At 44.4% G+C, this 20,699-nt stretch overlaps 1 protein-coding gene across 1 annotated transcript in view; it reads right to left on the reverse strand.

Moving 5' to 3' along the window:
• LOC126455904 (uncharacterized) overlaps positions 1-20,699 on the reverse strand; it is a 290,245-nt gene that overhangs the window by 93,650 nt on the left and 175,896 nt on the right. Inside the window, exons 6-8 of the mRNA XM_050091661.1 lie at positions 16,254-16,454; positions 10,565-10,747; positions 1,909-2,082 (exon numbers count right to left, since the gene is read on the reverse strand). Coding sequence (XP_049947618.1) covers positions 1,909-2,082; positions 10,565-10,747; positions 16,254-16,454 — 558 coding nt within the window. The remainder of the gene's footprint in view (positions 1-1,908; positions 2,083-10,564; positions 10,748-16,253; positions 16,455-20,699) is intronic.

The following is a 20,699-nucleotide window of genomic DNA, read 5'->3' on the forward strand; positions in this document are numbered from 1 at the left end:
GTTACTGGATTTCAGAGTTCTAAATAGGTTAACAGACTGAGCCCCGCATGCTCATAGCAGGTAACCTGTCTACAAAGTGGGTTACCTACACATCCCTCAGAACAGTTAATGAAATTACTACAAGTAGGTGCTCTTATAGAATTGACTGAAATTCTCAATCATGATCACTATTCTTTCAGTTTCTTCAATTTTTTCAATTACTTTCATAGTTATAGTTAGTGTTATACACTGAAGCACCAAAGAAACTGGTACAGGCATGCGCATTCAAATACAGAGATATGTAAACAGGCAGAATACGGCGCTGCGGATACACGACATTAAGTTTGAATACATTATGGGAGAGGAAGTGATCAGTGTCTTACAAATATTTACTATTAAAACAGTCTTGATCACTATTTATTTATCAAGGTGACCGGTTTCGACTACTACTGTGGTGGTCTTCAGACCACTGAGTAGGAACCTCTTTCTGTTGGAGAATCACTAGTGATTCAACGAAACATCATCGATATGGGCTTTCGGAGCCGAAGGTCCACTCGTGTACTCTTGATGACTACTTGCCTCGCCTGGGCCCATTAACACCGACATTGGACTGTTGATGACTGGAAACACGTTGCCTGGTCGGACGGATCTCGTTTCAAATTGTATCGAGTGGATGAACGTGTACGGCTGTGGAGACAACCTCATGAATACAAGGGCCCTTCATGTCAGCCTGGGACTGTTGAAGCTGATGGAGGCTCTGTAATGGTGTGGGGCGTGTGAAATTGGAGTGATATGGGACCCCTGATACGCCTAGATACGTCACTGACGGGTGACACTTATGTAAGCATCTTGTTTGATCATCTGCATCCATTCAAGTCCATTGTGCATTCTGACGGACTTGGCGATTCCAGCAGGACAAAGTGACAGAATTGCTACAGAGTTGTTCTAGGAACACTCTTCTGAGTTTAAACTCTTCCGCTGGCCACTAAACTCCCCAGACACGAACATTATTGAGTGTATCTGGGATGCCTTGCAACGTGCTGTTCAGATGAGATCTACACCCCCTCGCACTCTTAAGGTATTATGGACTGCCCTGCAGGATTCATGGTTTCAGTTCTCTCTAGCACTACTTCAGGCATTAGTCGAGTCCATGAAAAGTCGTGTTGCAGCGCTTCTACTTGCTCATTGGGGCCCTACACGGTATTAGGCAGGTGTACCAGTTTTTTTGGCTCTTCATTGTATGATGATTTCACGAGTCTAAAACTATATTTACAAGAGCGTATTTATTGAGGGCATTTTTCAAGATCCATATCTGATTATAATTCGAATCTCAACAGCAGGTACGAGTGTATACCCTCTACTGGTCCCTAAAGCGGAACGTTAAATATTCCTAGATACCCGTAGTAGACATGCCACAGTCATGGAAATATTTAATATCACTGTAGTAAGAGCAGCCTGTCGGGTGAGTACTGCAGAGGGAAAAACACCAGATCTGATGGCTTTGGGAGGCGTTGGAATCAACTTCCATATAATCAAGACAATGAATGGTATGACACTGAGAGAGGTTTTGGATCTCGAGTTATTGGCTCTCCTTTGGGCGTTTAGATGTGATTTATTGTCGCAGGTGACTATCCGTAGCAGTATGGCAAGTAATATTCTACATTCAACGACCGATTCCGTCGCTTGCCTAGCCTGCAAGTTAAACTACACATGGGATATAGTCAGTATGTCTATTACTTGTCACAGCTTTCCCCCAACCACTGTTGACATTTCTTGTAATTTTTTCTACAAATCTCGTTGATGAAAAAAACTCGCGAACGCATCCAAGTCCACTTTGATACTACTTTGTGCACTTAAGAGGCACTGATATCAATAAGTTGTGGCATTGCCCGGTATAATATATAAACGCTGTAAGCACCTGTGGTCTACCTGAACACTGATGACGTCACTGTTGAGGACGTAGCCGAGTTGCTGGAAGGCTACGCCGACGCCCGCCCGGCGAAAGTACGTGAGGGCCAGCCGCGCAGCCTTCGCCGCCGCCGCCGACAGCACTGCAGCAGACACATCACTGCGAGAGGTCAGCGAGGTAGCAGAGCTCCCGTCCTGAGAACATCAAAGGCAAAGGCCTGGTTGTATTTCCTATCCAACTGACTGCACCACGTGGTCTGTCTTACAAAATTAGCTACAGTGTACTTTCCCACCACTACTGCGATGCGACAATCGAGTATGATGGCGCAGTGTTATTTGGGAGGAGACAGCTCTATTCCCCCACCGACCACCCCGGTGAAGGTTTCCTGTTATTTCCCTAAACTGCCTTAGGAAGTGTCGGCCTGTTATGATCAGGCGAAACTGTGGGTTCTTTGATTGCGTAGTTAGAAGGCTCATCACACCGGAACACATGAAATATTAGCTCTTTTTTTACATAAATTAATAAAAAATTTATATGGACACAATTTTTTGCCACAGAAGTACTGGATAATTTAAAACTGTCCTGACTAGCAAAGCATCTCTTGATGTACTTATTAACAACTGATCTCTTGAAGTACAAAGTTCAACATCAACATCACTACAGGTTCATCTCAAACTCTAATTACTCGTTGGTGTGGGGCGATGTGGTGACTGCTGTAGCTGAGGTTTCGAACTGGGGCTGAGCTGTTACATGCTCAGCACTATGTTAACCTCAGAGCGAGGGAACTGCTGTTGCTGAGTGGGAGGTTGTAACATTATGTGATTGCCCTACCATTTTAAAACATTCACTAACCGAGCAGTCGCTCGGCAACAGCTACAATTTGCAAATAACGTTGCGAGAATGTAAAAAACGAACGTCCTGTGACGTGACATGTTTATTGTGGAAGCGCCGTCAGAGATGCAGCGGGCTACTGACTTTGAAAGCCGCTGCGCGAAAGGCGGACAAAAGACGAACACTTTTACACATTCTTTTGACGTACGAGATATTCTCGATGAGCAGTTACTCACTCTTCTGTCTCTTGTAATTTGTGTCGGACATGTATGTCTTGCCACTATATTATTATTGTTTAAAAATATTATTTTAGTGTAATGTGAAAGGGCCATACTGCATAGCAGCAGATTTATGTGAAAAGCTACATTGTGCGACATGTATCTGGAGCTTCAGAGCATTTCACGAACTGTTTCGTCGAAATCGGACGGAAGTTGCATACGGCGAAATATTTTCTCCTCACCTTATTCTGCTGGTAAATGCATGATAAACTTCGGTCCATTAGGAAATTCATGTTGAGATATCCAAAAACAATTATATTTTCAATAGTCAGCCAATTCAACAAGAAACAGGCGCACACAGTCGTCGTAAAATTCATGACCCGTAAAGGTACATAACAGACATAACTACAATAACTAGTTATGTCTATTGGCCTAATATATATATATATATATATATATATATATATATATATATATATATCATTATGTTCTTTTCTCTGCAAATATATTACCACCGCTGATTAAAGCTGTAAGTTAATGCACAAAAGTAAACATATTGTTATAAGGTGTGGTCTTCTGTATCGCCTCCCACATGTCGCTGCGGTTTGCAGCGAGCCCACGGTAATGTCTGTAGTATCGATTCACGTTGCCGACTTTGATATGGTACCGCGATCTCTGGACGGTATCGAAGATTCCATTCCTCATTTTGCTCAATCAGAGCTTGTGCTTTAGCCCTAATCACATCTTCGTCAATGGAGTATTAAGTCGTAATCTTCCTTCAATCGAGATGGAACCCTATCAGTTCAAGGGCTTGTTGCACGGTAAGCAGATTTTTGCAACTTGTTCTACAAAACTTTTAATTTTCAGATATTTGTGTTGTGGTTGTTTTACATTCATAACACCTTTTGCAGTTGACACGTCCATCTATTTGCTTTTACGTCATGGATGCTTGTTTTCGTGTTTGAGTCAGGACATCGCTCTGAGGACATGGCAGGCCTTGGACCATTACAGAGGGGACATCAGGCTCGAAGAATTATATTACTGCCTGTAATCGAATAATTACACAGATAAAAGCTGCAATTACTTAATGATAGCTTATTTATGCATAGCTCTGACCAGTATGTTTAGTACTTCTAATGACAGTAACGTGTAAAGGGTTACATCAGTAAAAGAGAAAATGTTTGTCTTATATGTGCCTGTAGAGGTTAAATAAGAGTGCATCTAACTTTACGTCGTCCACAACCAACACCATCGATGGCATCACGTGCGACTGACAGTCATATACACTAGAGTCGCAATACCCTCAGAGACTCAACACTGCCCGGTGGTGTAGCAGGTACGTGACGCGGTAATGAAAGTACACAAGTGGAGGTTAGACGAATGGGGAATCGTTCTATGGACCAAAAATTAAGAAATTCACTGAAATAAGCGTTTTTGACAAAGTGCAGATTGTTAGGGAGGAGCATCCAGGAAACGGAGGAGCTGGACTGCCATTTGTATTTCACTGTCGTTTTTACCTATGGAAAGTAGTTTAATTATGGTGAAATTACGTCTGAGGCGAACAGATGAAGAAGAAATCTGATAAGAAACAAGAAACTCCAGTGGATCCCACACTAACAACCCCTACCAGTTTCGCGTCAGAGGACGAGGTGGAGATTCTAGCGTCCTCCAAGCACCTAGACCTCGTCGACGCCTCAGCAGCGATGATAATAGATACAGGTACTCAACCAGAAGCTGGAGATGACCCTGAGGTGTAAACTGCTTCCTTGGTCCCTTCATACCTTCCCAGATTACAGGAAGTGTCATCCTGTAGTGGAATTGCATAGTATTTTCCCCCTGCCTGACTGAGCTACGATAACTTCTCAGCTACTCCTGCTTTCTGCGTTGCCCTTCTGGAAACCCAGACCCTCACCCTTCGTGGCTACCTGGGATGTTACGAAAATCGTAATGTTTGTAACAGGGTGTCACGTGCAACATGTAGCTTCCTCCAGATGTTGAAGTACCACTAAATGTATTGGCTGCACTAATTTCTCAACTTCCCCCTTCACCTTTCCTATTTTTGGGTGATTTCAGTGTACTTAACCCTTTGTTCAAAAATGGTTCAAATGGCTCTGAGCACTATGGGACTTAACATCTATGGTCATCAGTCCCCTAGAACTTAGAACTACTTAAACCTAACGAACCTAAGGACAACACACAACACCCACTCATCACGAGGCAGAGAAAATCCCTGACCCCGCCGGGAATCGAACCCGGGAACCCGGGTGTGGGAAGTGAGAACGCTACCGCACGACCACGAGCTGCGGACTAACCCTTTGTAGGGGTGAGCCAAGATTACTAGCTGTCGTAAAAATATCGAGAATCTACTAGCTCAATTTGACCTTTGCCTCCTAAATACAAGTGCCCCTAATCATTTCAGTGTGGCACATGGCACATACTCAGCCACTGATCTCTCAGTTTGCAGTTCTGGCCTTCTACCATCTTCATGCTGGAGAGTTCATGGCAACTTGTGTGGCAGTGACTACTTTCTTATCCCTCCTGCAACGCCACTCACCTAGACGCTTGCCCAGATATCACTTACCAAGGCTGAGTGGGATGCTTTCAGCTCAACTACCACTGTTGGATCTCCATCGCATGGCACCATCGATGTCGTGGTTTCTGCAGCTGAATCGGCAATCGCTTGTTCCTCAGGTTGCCACAGGTGGAAGACATTCCTCGGTTGTGGAAATCGCTGTGACGATTAGAGATCGTTAGCGGGCCCTCCAACGTCATAAGTGGTACCCGTCAATGGAGCATCTCATTTCCCTCAAATGGCTCTGTGCCTGGGTCCATCAGATAATCAGAAGACGGAAGCAGGAGGAGTGCTGGGAACAGTACGTCGCCACCATTGGAACTTCAACCTCTCCTTCCCAGGTTTGGACTGGGATCAGGCGCCTCTACAGGTATCACACTCCTGCAGGTATACCTGGGATTTCCACGAATGTAGCTGTCTAAACAGACCCAGAAGCAATCAAAGAGAATTTTGCTGAGCATTATGCTTGAACGTCTGTGTCAGTTACCACCTCGCCTCTCGTACCGTAAAACAGCGGGTGGAACGAAACCGCTTATCTTTTACTACACGCTATCTTGAGCCATACAATGCCCCGTTCAGTGAGTGTGAATTTCTCAGTGCCCTTGCACATTGTCGCGAAAAAACCCCTGGGCCAGAATGCATCCATCCTCAAATGATTAACCATCTATCAACGTATTACCAGCGCCACATCCTTGTCATCTTCAACTGTGTCTAGAGCGACGGCGAATTCCCATCGCAATGGCGAGAAAGTATAATCTTTCCAGTTTAAAAATTTAGTAAGGCCCCGTTAAATTAGCATAGCTATCCTCCTATTAATCTCAGGACGTTCTGTGTAAGCTGGTTGAACGTATAGTGCGCCGGCTCCTTTAGTCTCGGAGCCTTTTTGGCTCGGTCCCAGGGCTGTTTTCGCCAAAGTCGCTCCACCACTGACAACTTGTTATACCTGGAGTCTGAAGCTGAACGGCCTTTCCCCGCCGTCGTCACCCATATGCCGTCTTTCTTGACCTTATGAAAGCATATGATACCACTTGACGATACCAAATTCTCAGTACATAACATGAGTGGGGTCTGCGTGGCGCAATCCCTTGTAGAGAACTTTTTCGTGCTCTGCATCTTCAGAATTCGAGTCAGTGCTTCACACGGTTCCCACCACACCCAAGACAAAGGGGTCCCACAGGGCTCTGTACTAAGCATCCCTCTCTTTTTAGTTGCCAATAATGCTCTCACAGCAGTTGCGGGGCCTTTGTGTCACCCTTGCTACCTGATGACGACTTTTGCGTTTCCTTTTACCCTTATACTATTAGTGTGGCTGAATGTCGACTACAGGGAGCCATACAATAGGCCGAGTCATGTGGTTTCACCCATAGCTTTCAATTTTCAGCCACCAAGAATTGTGTCATGAACTTCTGTCGCCGTCGCACAATTCACCCTCACCCACAGTTTTATCGTATGACCATCTTCTTAACGTAGTGGGCTCTTATCGCTATTTAGGACTGGTTTTCGACGCCCACTTAACTCGGCTTCCCAATCTTCGTGAGCTTAAGCGGAAGTGTTGGCAGCATCTTAACAATCTTCGTTGTCTGAGCTGCACCGACTGGGGTGCATATCGCCCTACACTGTTTCAGGCGTACAAAGGCCTTGTCATCGGGAACCTGGCGTAAGGTTCAGCATCGCCCTCAGTATTGCAGATGCTGGACCCTACACACCACTCCAAAGTACGAATTGCGACGGGTACTTTCCGAACCAGCCTTGTGAGTGGTCTACTCATAAAAGCTGAGGTTCCTCCATGGCAGATCATGCGGCAACAGTTGCTTGCCAATTACATGGCTCACATTCACAGCTCGCCTAGACATCCTCACTCTCTCCTTTCCCCTAAAAATGGCTCTGAGCACTATGGGACTTAACATCTATGGTCATGAGTCCCCTAGAACTTAGAACTACTTAAACCTAACTAACCTAAGGACATCACACAACACCCAGTCATCACGAGGCAGAGAAAATCCCTGACCCTGCCGGGAATCGAACCCGGGAACCCGGGCGCGGGAAGCGAGAACGCTACCGCACGACCACAAGCTGCGGACTCCTTTCCCCTAGCATGGCACTCCATCTCCTACAATGGTGGTTCAGATCGGGAATTACAACTGCAGTCAGTGTCCAGCCACTTATCACTGAGCTCGAGTCTTTCCCTCTACCACCTCTCCTACAAGTCCACTCACATAAACCTTCATGGTCTATACCTCGACCACAGATTCGGATGGATCTATCACTAGTCCCAAAAGACTCAGTTCATCCTGCGGCCCTTTTCGCCTGTTTCTCTCTATTCTTGACATACGAAGTGGGTTTTTATCCTTTTGTTTAAGGGTGGGAACCACATCTTCATCTTTCAGGCCCTCACCCTACCTGCATTTTAATTCTTCCTCGCTCCTACTGGTGCTGTCTGTTCGACTTGGTGTTCGTCTTTCCTGTGTTTCTCTTGCATTTTGTATTCAGGCTGGAGATTTTGGTGTGTTGTAGAGTGGCTGGTTCATCCTTTTTTATTCTAGAGATCATCCAGCCCAGGACGTCTGCTATATCGTTGTAACGCCTTCTACAGCATTTATCCTTTCAGTGGTTTCTACATCAGTTAGTTTATCGCATTTTGTTCCTTTCCCGGATTTCAACCAATAGGATTCTTTTGGATTATGGTTTTAATTCTAGACCTGTGTGACTAAGAAAAAGGGATTGATAACCTTGCAGTTCAGTCCCATTAATCTACAAACCAACAAACGAACCTCACTCCTCTGATGGACTCCTTTATCCCTCGTCGAACCTTCTAACCTACAACACCCATGCAAGGCGGAATCCCATGCTGACAAAGCAGAACAACAGCTGCAGTATCCCTCAGTAGCGGTCACTGCACCGTACCGTTACACACGGAAAATGTAAATCACGATTGCAGACACATTACATGCACACTCAGTTCTTTCATTCCAAACTGGTGGGTGTAGGCGGGGATTCAATCCGCTCTTTGGCCAGTTGACAACCATTAACTGAGATGAAAAAATACTAAGATAAAGTTGAGGTATTTAGAGGTAGTTAAAAAAATTGAAATATGAAAGTTAGGGCTGTACTTATAAAAATAAATACTGTCGTTTTGTTAATGTATTATTTAAATCAGTAACAGCAAGCGGTAAAACGAGAAACAATAAAAGTACATTTAAAACACAAATTAAAAAACTCTGATCTGAAAAAAACGCACCTCACTTTCAGTAAGAATGGGAGGACCTGCCCTGGGATAGGTAGTCCCATGTTGAAGGGGGAAAGGTTGAAGGTTGGTCGCTGAGGAGGGTGGGAGGGTCTTGGAATGGTACCGTAAAGATGGAGTAATGGTGCGTGGTATCGATGGAATAGGAGTGGCTGTTGGGAGAAAAGAAGAGAGGAGCGGGTGTAGGTTTCCAAAAAAAAGAAAAAGAAAGGTTCAAATGCCTCTAAGCACTATGGGACTTAACATCTGATGTCATCAATCCCCTAAACTAAGAACTAGGTAAACCTAACTAACCTAAGGGCATCACACACATCCATGCCCGAGGCAGCATTCAATCCTGCGACCGTAGCAGCCGCGTGGTTCTGGACTGAAGTGCCTAGAGCCGCTCGACCACAGCGGTCGGCGGTGGAGGTATCAATAAAAAGGGAGCAGGGGTTGAAGAGGGGAAGCGGAAAAGGTGTATGGAAATACAGAGAGTGAAAGGGAGCTCTGATGAGGTGGAATGGTAGGGTGGATTGAAGATTGGTAGCATGGGTAAATGACTTGAGGGAATTCATGGTCTGGGAGGTGGAGAGTGTTGAAATTTCTTTGGGAGAGGCTGTGGAGGGTTTGCAAGTGTAGGCTTGGTGGAATGTGTCACTAGAGGTGTAACAACATACTAGGATTGGAAATTCGAGGGCAAACTATAGGAACATTGGAGTCAAGTTCTTGGGTGGTGTGCCGGCCTGAGTGGCCGAGCGGTTCTAGGCGCTACAGTCTGGAACCGCGCGTCCGCTACAGTCGCAGGTTCGAATCCTGCCTCGGGCATGGATGTGTGTGATGTCCTTAGGTTAGTTAGGTTTAAGTAGTTCTAAGTTCTATGGGACTGATGACCTCAGAAGTTAAGTCCCATAGTGCTCAGAGCCATTTGAACCATTCTGAACCTTGGGTGGTGTGAATTGTTTGAATGTGATTGAGGAGAGCTGGGAATGTGATGAGCTGCCATAGGATTGGTGTCAGGGAAAATGAACTGATGCAGAAAGCAAGATGGAGTGCATGGTGTTCAAGGACAGAAGATACTTATATAAACTTGGCGCGTGATGGAAGGTGGAGAGCATGATGTTCAAGTACGTATAGAACTTTGGTGGTGCAGATATCCATGCAAAATTTGCATAGGAAGGGATGTGTCGGATCAAGGTTTTGTAGGTGTGGATGGCAGTGGAGGGGTGCAACCGCCAAGTCCGGCTTATTAGTAAATTCAGTTTATATTGTGCTTACCGTTGAATGGTCAGTAGATGAGGTTTCCACGTTATTTGCGTCGATGATTAATTCAAGATATTTTTCTGTATTAGTTAACTGTACAGGACAATCGTAAATAGTAAGGTAGAAGTCATGGAGCCACAAGATGCAGGTGGTTCGTTCTATATCTATTGCCGGGGTTTTGGAAGAGTTGATCTTCGGGAGCCATTGGTTAGGTTATCTGACTGAGGTGGATGTGGAGAGCTCATTGGGATTTCTTGCGTATAGGACAGAGGACGAGTAAAGCTATATCATCAGCATACTGAAGGAAGTGAACTGGCGAAGGAGCATATCGGCAGTACAGAGGAAATAAAGGATAGGAGAGGACGGAGCCCTGGGGCATTCCTAGAGAGGTACACAACAAAACCAGCTAGAATTGTTTTACTTTAGGTTCTTTATACTTTCTTTCAGCTTTATGCGAGAACGAAACGAAATGTTATGCAGTTCCCGTGAGACTTACAATGTACATCATAATAAAGAACCGAAGAAATAACCAAGACGTACAGTTTAATGATATGTGTGCTCCACCGTACCTTTTGAGCGTCGAGCGCCACCACCTCAGAGCCATCTGCTGACACCACCGCTCCCTGGACCTTTTCAGCGACCAGAAGGGTTGCGCGGTTGCCCTTCGTCGTCAGGAGCCTGTTGGTCCTCGCCGTGCCGGTTAGAGGTATCGTAGCCGCGTACATCTCAAATCCTTTCAGTGACTGACTTACCTGAAATTTCAAGGCAATGAGTGAGTAAATATGGGATCCCCTATAATACCTAGTACCTTCTGTACCTTCTAGTACCTAGTACCTTCTGCTTTTTGTGAAGAATGCATTATCTAGGTCTGTTATGAATACGCCGTTTTATTAGCAGCTTTTGTCTGAGAGTGTCGCTGATTTGAAACTTCCTGACAAGGTAAAAGCGCGTGGCTAAACGGTACATGAACTCAGGACTTCTGTCTTTCACAGGCAAATTCTCTACCCACCAAACGAATTCGCAACTGCGAATAAGCACAACCCTCAGCTGTAGAATGGAATGTCGACAACGAAACTTTGTGCTCGATCGGGACTTGAACCCGGATTTCCCGCTTATCGCGAGTGGCCGCCTTACCATTTGGCTATTCGTGCATCGTTCACGACCAAACCCAAACCTCCATCGTCCTCAATCACGCGTCTACGACCTGTACCCGTACATCCATTATGTATATTTCCGTACATGCCAGACGCTGTACTTGAAAGTCGCTTGCGCGGTATCGGTAGATAAATACAATACTGCAGGGCCTATGTTATCCTTTGGACATGCAATGGAACTTTGCGTCATAATCAGAATAACACTGGCACTGCAGTATCGTAAATTCTCTATCTTCTGAGCTATTGAAGCACAGCTCAGGAGCCTCTCCTCCTCCCCTCCTCCCCCGCCCTCCTCCCTCCTCACTGACAATTTCGCCAGTACGCCATCTACCTCCAAATCATAATCGAAACAATCCCCTGGCTTCCAGGAAAGTTAGTGAGACAAGGGAAGCAGAAGAATTTCTGTGAAGTTTGAAAGCTAGAAGAAAGAGTACTGGCTTAGGGACGCTGTGAGGTCGGGTCGTGAGTCGTGCTTGGAACATGAATGTACACTACTGGCCATTAAAATTGCTACACCACGAAGATAACGTGCTACAGACGCGAAATTTAACCGACAGGAAGAAGATGCTGTGATATGCAAATGATTAGCTTTTCAGGGCATTCGCACAACGCTGGCACCGGGGGCGACACCTACAACGGGCTGACATGAGGAAAGTTTCCAACCGATTTCTCATACACAAACAGCAGTTGACCGGCGTTGCCTGGTGAAACGTTGTTGTGATACCCCGTATAAGGAGGAGAAATGCGTACCATCACGTTTCCGACTTTGATAAAGGTCGGATTGTATCCTATCACGATTGCGGTTTATCGTATCGCGACATTACTGCTCGCGTTGATCGAGATCCAATGACTGTTAGCAGAATATGAAATCGATGGGTTCGGGAAGGTAATACGGAACGCCGTGCTGAATCCCAGCGGCCTCGTATCACTAGTAGTTGAGATGACAGGCATCTTATCCGCATGGCTGTAACAGATCGTGCAGCCACGTCTCGATCCCTGAGTCAACAGATGGGGACGTTTGCAAGACAACAACCATCTGCACGAACAGTTCGACCACGTTTGCAGCAGCAGCTCGGAGACCATGGCTGCGGTTACCCTTGACGCTGCATCACATACAGAAGCGTCTGCGATGGTGTACTCAACGACGAAGCTGGGTGCACGAATGGCGAAACGTCATTTTTTCGGATGAATCCAGGTTCTGTTTACAGCATCATGATGGTCGCATTCGTATGTGGCGACATCGCGGTGAACGCACATGGAAGTGTATATTCGTCATCGCCATACTGGTGTATCAACCAGCGTGATGGTATTGGGGTGCCATTGGTTACACGTCTCGGTCACCTGTTGTTCGTATGGACAGCGCTTTGAACAGTGGACGTTACATTTCAGATGTGCTACGACCCGTGGCTGTATCCTTCATTCGATCCCTGCGAATCCCTACATTTCAGCAGGATAATGAACGACCGCATGTTGCAGGTCCTTTACGGGCCTTTCTGGATACAGAAAATGTTCGACTGCTGCCCTGGCCAGCACATTCTCCAGATCCCTCACCAACTGGAAACGTCTGGTCAATAGTGGCCGAGCAACTGGCTAGTCACAATACGCCAGTGACTACTCTTGGGAATCGAACCCGGGCCCTTAGGATTTACAGCCTGTAGCGCTGACCACTCAGCTACCGGGGGCAGACACCTAAGGACATCATACACATCCATGCCCGAGGCAGGATTCGAACCTTCGACCGTAGCGTTCGCGCGGTTCCAGACTGAAGCGCCTAGAACCGTTCGGCCACCCCCGTATAGTGTTGAAGCTGCATGGGCAGCTGTACCTGTACACGCCATCCAAGCTCTGTTTGACTCAATGTCCAGGCGTATCTAGGCCGTTATTACGGCCAGAGTTGGTAGTTCTGGGTACTGATTTCTCAGGATCTATGCTCCCACATTGCGTGAAAATGTAATCAGATGTCAGTTCTAGTATAATATATTTGTCCAATGAATACCCGTTTATCATCTGCAATTCTTCTTGGTGTAGCAATTTTAATGGTTAGTAGTGAATGTGTAAGAAATGCGTGCAATCGAATTAAGATTATCCTTCAGGGCAGATACAGTTACAGAAGTTCCTTCGTTAGGAATGTCCTTTCTCGGTTTCGCATGACGCCGTAGAACAAGAAACAAGTTAGATACGCGAAAACATTTAAAAGTACTTGAGGAGTTGGAAAAGTAATTTAAAACTGTGCAGAATGCATTCACGAGGATGTGGATACGTCGTCTGATCTTCAGGCCGCCAAATTCCTCGCGTCATACATCCACAGAATTTTTTTGTAGTCTGACCTTCACAACTACGGTGCAGATTTTTGTAACATTTTATGTAATGAGCCACTTGTTCCAGTCCACCTGTCATGTGCAGCCCGCCTATACAAAGATAAATTCAAAGTACTGAGAGGAATGCTCCACTTTTTAAAGGAATCATTTTGATATTGAAAGGCCAATGCACATTTCACGTCATGATACGCTTCTGACGCATTTAAGCATTTTGGTCTCTTTAGCTACCAGGACCTTCAGTTAGCAGAAAAAAAACTGACGTTCCAGCCTGTCTCATTATTTGTTTTCAACGGCCTGAAATTGTTCACGTCAGTTTTCCCCGCTTGTAGTCTTTAGAGTTACCTTGCATGATGAGTAAGCTGAAGGATGTGTTGAGATGAGGTACTTTTTCGTACCTGAAATGGAAACCACACCTTTCTCACAAGAGAACGCACAGGATCTATTAAAAATTCCACCGGACCAAAGATGGGTCTGCACCCCTCCACCATCTTCCACATTTACAAATTCTTGACGCGGCTCATCTTTCATTTATTTGAATGCTCTCTGAAAATAATATCCTAAATGCAATTATCACTCCCCATCGTATCACTGAACTCTTCGTATTCTGTTTCATTTCAACTTCCCCTGCACGAATCACTTACCATTTCATCAAATTCCTCTCTCTTCTACTCCATATTGTACATGTATCATGCACATCCCAAAATTTTACTGCAACAATCCTACTGTCTTCTCATTTACAGTTTTGAGATTTCGCTATACCGATAAAAACAGTCTACCTTTCAACGCAACTTGTACAGACTTCATACACAAAGAGTGACACCTGTCTTTTCTGTAAGAACCAAGCCACTCGTTTCGATCGTTTCCAACATTAGGGCTTCCTCAACACATCCCATCCTTTCCATTTCTCTCCTCTTCGTGGTCACGGTCCAGCTTCCATACGTATTGTGCCTGCACAGAGACCAGTTTTTCTTTCCACCAGTGGTCTTCTGCACTTAACAGACCTCTGCTACCCAACTCTTTACACCACCAAATTTCAACATATCCGCACCCAATACAGGCAATCTAGTGCAGTCAAATGTAAAACTGTATCCTCACTACACTATGTGAGCAAAAGCATCCGGACACCTGGCTGAATATGACTTTCAAGTTCGTGGCGTCCTCCATCGCTGGAATCCAATATGGTGTTGGCCCACCCTTAGCTCTTCCACTCTCGCAGGCATATGTTCAATCAGGTGCTGCAAGGTTTCTTAGGGAATGGCAGCCCATTCTTCACGGAGTGCTGCACTGAGGGGAGGTATAGATGTCGGTCGGTGAGGCCTGGCACGAAGTCGGCATTCCAAAATACCCGAAAAGTATTCTATAGATTTCAGGTCAGGAATCTGTGCAGGCCAGTCCATTACAGGGATGTTATTGTTGTGTAACCATTCCGCCCCAGACCGAGCGTTGTGAACAGGTGCTCGATTGTGTTGATAGATTCAATCGCCATTCCCGAATTGCTCTTGAACAGTGGGAAGCAAGAAGGTGCTTAAAACATCAATGTAGGCCTGTGAACTGATAGTGCCACGCAAAACAACAAGCGGTGTAAGCCCCCTCCACGAAAAACACGACATACCATAACACCACCGCCTCCGGATTTTACTGTCGGCATTACACACGCTGGCAGATGACGTCCACCGGGCGTTGCCCATACCCACACCCTGTCATCGGATCGCCACATTGTGCACCGTGATTCGTCACTCCACACAACGTTTTCCCACTGTTCAATCGTCCAATGCTTACGCTCCTTACGCCGAGCGAGGCGTCGTTTGGCACTTACCGGCGTGATGTGTGGCTTATGAGTAGCCGCTCGACCATCAAATCCAAGTATTCTCACCTCCCGCCTAACTGTCATAGTACTTGGAATTCCTGTGTGATGGTCTGGATAGATGTCTGCCTATTACACATTACGACCTTCTTCAACTGTCGGTGGTCTCTGTCAGTCAACAGACGAGGTCGGCCTGTACGCTTTCATGCGTGTCCCTTCATGTTTCCACTTCACTATCACATCGGAAACAGTGAACGTAGGGATACTTAGGAGTGTGGAAATCTTGCGTAAAGACGTATGACACGGGTGACACCCCATGTCCTGACCACGTTCGAGGTCCATGAGTTCCGCGGAGCGCCCCATTCTGCTCTCTCACGATGTCTAATGACTACGGGTTTTGCTAATACGGAGGACCTGGCCGTAGATGGCAGCGCAGTGCACCTAATATGAAAAACGTATGTTTTTGGCGGTGTCCAGACACTTTTGATCACAAAGTGGATTTCCATCAGGTTCAGCAAATAATTTTTAATATCATTGTATCTACCATGCGTTCAATTATTAAAAAACTTAATACGGCATGTTTTTAACATATTAAAACTATCTTTGTGTAAAAGTCTTTTGGCAGTAATAGAAGGTCCATATATGCAGCCACCAGTCGACTTCCTAATTCCCTAGCCTGTAAAGGGCAGGAAGAGAAAGAAAAATGGATATTAATTTAAAAAACGACACGCAAGAATGTAATGGAGAAATTTTCGCCCGGACGACAGCACTCAGTCCCAATTATCATTTATAGTCGAGCAGTATTTTTAGGAACAGAATCTAAAATCACTGAAGCCATTGAAACCGAGGCACTGAAATTTTAGTGAGTGACACATCTGCAAATATACACAGGAGCGTAGAGACAGAGGAGATGTAATAGCTGAAAGTCATGATGTTCAGAAGTACGAGGGTGGATGGCAGACAGGCGGTCAGCGCGACTTACCTGCGACTGAGAGAGTGTGCTCGATTCGACCAGTATTGTGTCCAAACAGGACACTAATGTCTGAGGTGTAGGCGTTGTGCTACCAGTTCTGACAATCGGAGGTTGGAAGTTACTCGGATCCAATGTCGCCAGAGCTTCCTGCACGCTTACGGAGGCCTCAGTGACTCGCGACGAATTTTGCACTCTCGTGCGCGGCGAAGGCTGCAACCATTTAAAGGAAATATTCATCTCATTGTTAGTGAAACAAAGGAAGATACGAAATCAACATAACAAAGAAAAAGGTGTATGCTGATGAGACTGTGTCGCTTTTATTTTTTATTCGTTAAGCAGAAACTCAAAATAAATTTCGCAGGAGGAAGGGATAATAAAGATAAGTTTAGCTCCACCCAAATTCATGTGTAAAGTTCCTCTGAAAAAAAGCAGGATGCTCGTACATTCCGCTGCTTGACAGATTACTGAGGGCAGTTACGACACTAAAGATTCTGCACATTTGGTGTTGAAAACTCACCATCGTGTTTGTACGATACTATCAACTGTTTGCAAACACTACTGCGAAAAGCGAAATCCACGCATTGAAATATTAGTAATACGTGAAAGAAATATTATTGAGATACTGTGTAAGTTGTACGCTGTATGTTGTCATATTCCTGGTTTATTCAGTTATGAATAGGTTAATCAAATGAAAGTATACGGTTCCAGAGACCTTTTAAAGTCTCAGACATCTTGGGTCTTGAACAGGTCTCTGGAATCACATAGTTTCATTTGATTAAAGCACCTACGTCTGGGTTTAAAGCAGGATCTCCCGTTTCGTTTGATGCTGAGGTGCTATTTCAATACAGATTGACAGCCTCTGCAAAGCTGTTTGAGTTTAGGGGGATTACGAAGTGGGCCGAGGCGTGAATAGGAATTTGGATTGAGCTGGGAGACGTACTAACCCTTGCAATTGTGCATAGCCGTTGTGCTAGGGTAGTGTAGTGATTAACGCATTTGTCTAGTGAGCAGCAGATCGGAGTTATAATCCTGGTCTTGGTACAAATTTTCATTCGTCGCTTCAATCTGCATACTTACCGGTACATGCATAAAATGAACAGACTACTGTGACCAATAATTTCCCGTATAGCTATCTCCAGTTATATTTGTGTTCTATAGTTGTCTATCGAGTTGAATAAAGAGGTGTCGGCTGTGATCATGGGCGATAGTGTTTTAGTCTGCTCTCTCCTGATTTCTCATTTCTTATGCGAATGTTATTGCTAATGACGATCTGATCAGACGACGTCGTGGCATGTATCGAACACGACATTTAAGAGAAGGAATTAACGGACGTCTTCGAGAGGGCATTGTTGAGTGAGGTGATAATTCCTTACACGGAGAGATTCCTAAGGAAATATATCATTCTCCTAACCTTGCAGAAATCGCAACATAGTGAGCTAGATAATATTCAGGATGAATTCTGCATTGTTCACTGTTTCCTCAACAGTCACAAGAGGTGCACGATTATTATAGAATACGGCATTCCTCGTCTAGATTCTCGTTGTTGGTCCTTGACGTCGCTGTCCAAGAATCTCTGTTAATTTCTGCTGTCCTTGACAAATTCACAACCGTAAATGACCATCAGTTAGGGCTAGGCCGACTATTCCTCATCACTGAACACGACGCCCTGCTAGTTGTTGTTTTCGCCACCGTCAGAAGCAAGTTTCTCTATGATGAGGAGTTATAGGGAGCTTGACACACTCACGTCTGTGACGGAAAAATAGGTCCTTAGTTGGCCCAATGTGTCCAACATTGGTACTAAAACCTACAATGATCGTCTCTTGTGGCCGTGCGGTTCTAGGCGCTTCAGTCTGGAGCCGCGCGCCCGCTACGGTCGCAGGATCGATTCCTGCCTCGGGCATGGATGTGTGTGATGTCCTTAGGTTAGTTCGGTTTAAGTATTTCTAAGTTCTAGGGGACTGATGACCTCAGACGTTAAGTCCCACAGTCCTCAGAGCCATTTGAACCATTTTGAGCCTACAATGATCGCGGTGTGATACGAAATGGTGCAGCTGCGTCCAGAGTCCCGACTACTGCAGCTCATTTGAACTACTGGAGCCAGAACTGATACATATGTCGTTCAACTTATTCTTTGGAAGATCCATCCAGCGTCCAACAGACCAACAATGCAACCTTGCTTAAGAAGTGACATCCGTGAAACTGACCAAAGATGTTAATTTTCATTTTTCTTTATATACATTAATAGAGTTCATGGACTACAGGGATCCAAAATTTCAGTGATGAAATCGCATCCGAAGTGTCTGAAAAATAATGGAATGTGTGACGCAACCTTACTGACACCCACTTTTAAAGCAACAGTTCAATACTAGTTCGGTGAACAAAAATTCCGCGGATCGCTTTCAAGCAGACTTGCATGGTATACATTTAGAAGGCTGTGACATATACTCTTTGGTTTTATGGAACTTCTGTGACTCTGTTCCCTATGTTAGATACAATAACAAACCAGATCCTTCTTTTTTATGAAGAATCAGTTCTTGTTTTACCTTGTGCTATTGATGGTGATATGCGCAAGAGTTCGATTATTTCATCGTTCGATAATGCCACAGCGACAAAGAATGTATAAAAAACTGCAGTATAGGCTGCATGTTTCCACATGGTGTCAGCAGATGAACATCCAATTTATCATCTGCACCACATTAGCTGGTATCAATATCTATATGCTCAGAGCGAAAACAACACCTATATTCATAAGGAGAGGTTTGCAAATCGTGTTCTAGATATTGCCAGTCCTACTTACTGGTTTGTGTCCGATCCTGAACTTCTAAAAATCTGGCAAAAATGTGGTATGGCAAAACCCAGGATTCACACGTGTCTCCAAACTCACTCATATGGAAACGATGCCCTGAATCCAAAATTTCATCCGCTACAGTTGTCAGAACAGTGACTTAAGTCGCATTTCTTGTATTTTGTGATAGGAACGTAGGGAGCATGAAGGTATTCGAGCGAATGGGCTAGGATATAGAATATATTCACTCAAGACACCTTGAGAAAAATAATACCTCTCTGCAGCTGAAACTTCAGTTAAAGGCCTGATAAAGAAAAGAAGGCAGGAAACAAGCCTTGAAGGGAAAGGCGACCCAGAGTACAAATCTTGGGCCTTCTGATGATGTGACATAAGGAAAAACATTAGATTGAAAATAATGTTTTGTGAAGTTTATGTATCCTTTTCTCTAATGCTATATTTATCAAATATTGTACACTTATCTCTATAAAAGCAATAAACATTATGTGAAACGTAAATTTTGAAATTTTGAATGTAAGCTGAGATATGGGAAAAAGTACTTGGAATTTTGCATGGATTGTATATTATACCTACAGAACTATAATGAAAAATTATTAAAATTAACCTATTCTGTGCACTCAAAAAACCTCTAGAGAAGTTTTCTGCGTGCAAAGAGATCAAGTAGACAAGATTTTTTAAAAAAATATCATAAATTATTTATGAGAAAAGATGTATAAAACTGATGGAAAAAATCGCAACAACAACAAGAATTTGTGCGACATAATAGAATTTTTTTTATTTATAGACGCAATCACAGGAAAATTAAAGAGACCTTTGGAGAAAAGAGAACCACTTGCATGAATATCAAGAGCTCAGATGGAAACCCAGTTCTAAACAAAGAAGGGAAAGTAGAAAGGTGGAACCAGTATATAGAGGGACTATACAAGGGCGATGTTCTTGAGGATAATATTATGGAAATGGAAGAGCATGTAGATGAAGATGAAATGGGAGATATGATACTGCGTGAAGAGTTTGACAGAGCACTGAAAACCTAATTTGAAACAAGGCTCTGGGAGTAGACAACATTCCATTAGAACTACTGATAGTCTTGGGAGAGCCAGCCCTGAAAAAATTACCATTGTGGGGCGGCAGGTGGAATAATTGCTATTAAATGTTTTGTATTTATGCTGTTGTTTGCCTTTCTCAACACTGGCTCTCTAACTACAATATTGGCAAGCAGAAAGTGATTAGCAAAACGTGAAGCCTGTAATTAGAATCCCTAGTGCCCACTTCATCAGAGAAATACATTTATAGCTAGAGCTTATAGCTGTGAGGAATTAGGAGATTGTCTGGGATTCATAATCAAAAACCATTCTCTCTAAAATGTTCACTATATTCTGAAAGTCACAGACCAAAAGGAATCCACACAATCCAACTACCAGAGCAGTTAAGAGTCTAATGCGCTGATGCAACTATAACTGTTCAAATTAAATGTTTAAGTGAACGCTTGCCATAATTTTATGATAATGTTCATCAAACGCCACGCTAAATAATGATAGAATGTCCGTCCCGCGGCGGCACGTGAAAATACGACATACGCAACCTGAAGATAGATCATTAAAGTCATCCCAGAATTAACATTTCACTTGAAATCGATTTCATGGTTACGCGTA

Source organism: Schistocerca serialis, chromosome 2 (assembly GCF_023864345.2).
Source record: "Schistocerca serialis cubense isolate TAMUIC-IGC-003099 chromosome 2, iqSchSeri2.2, whole genome shotgun sequence".
NCBI lineage: Eukaryota > Metazoa > Arthropoda > Insecta > Orthoptera > Acrididae > Schistocerca > Schistocerca serialis.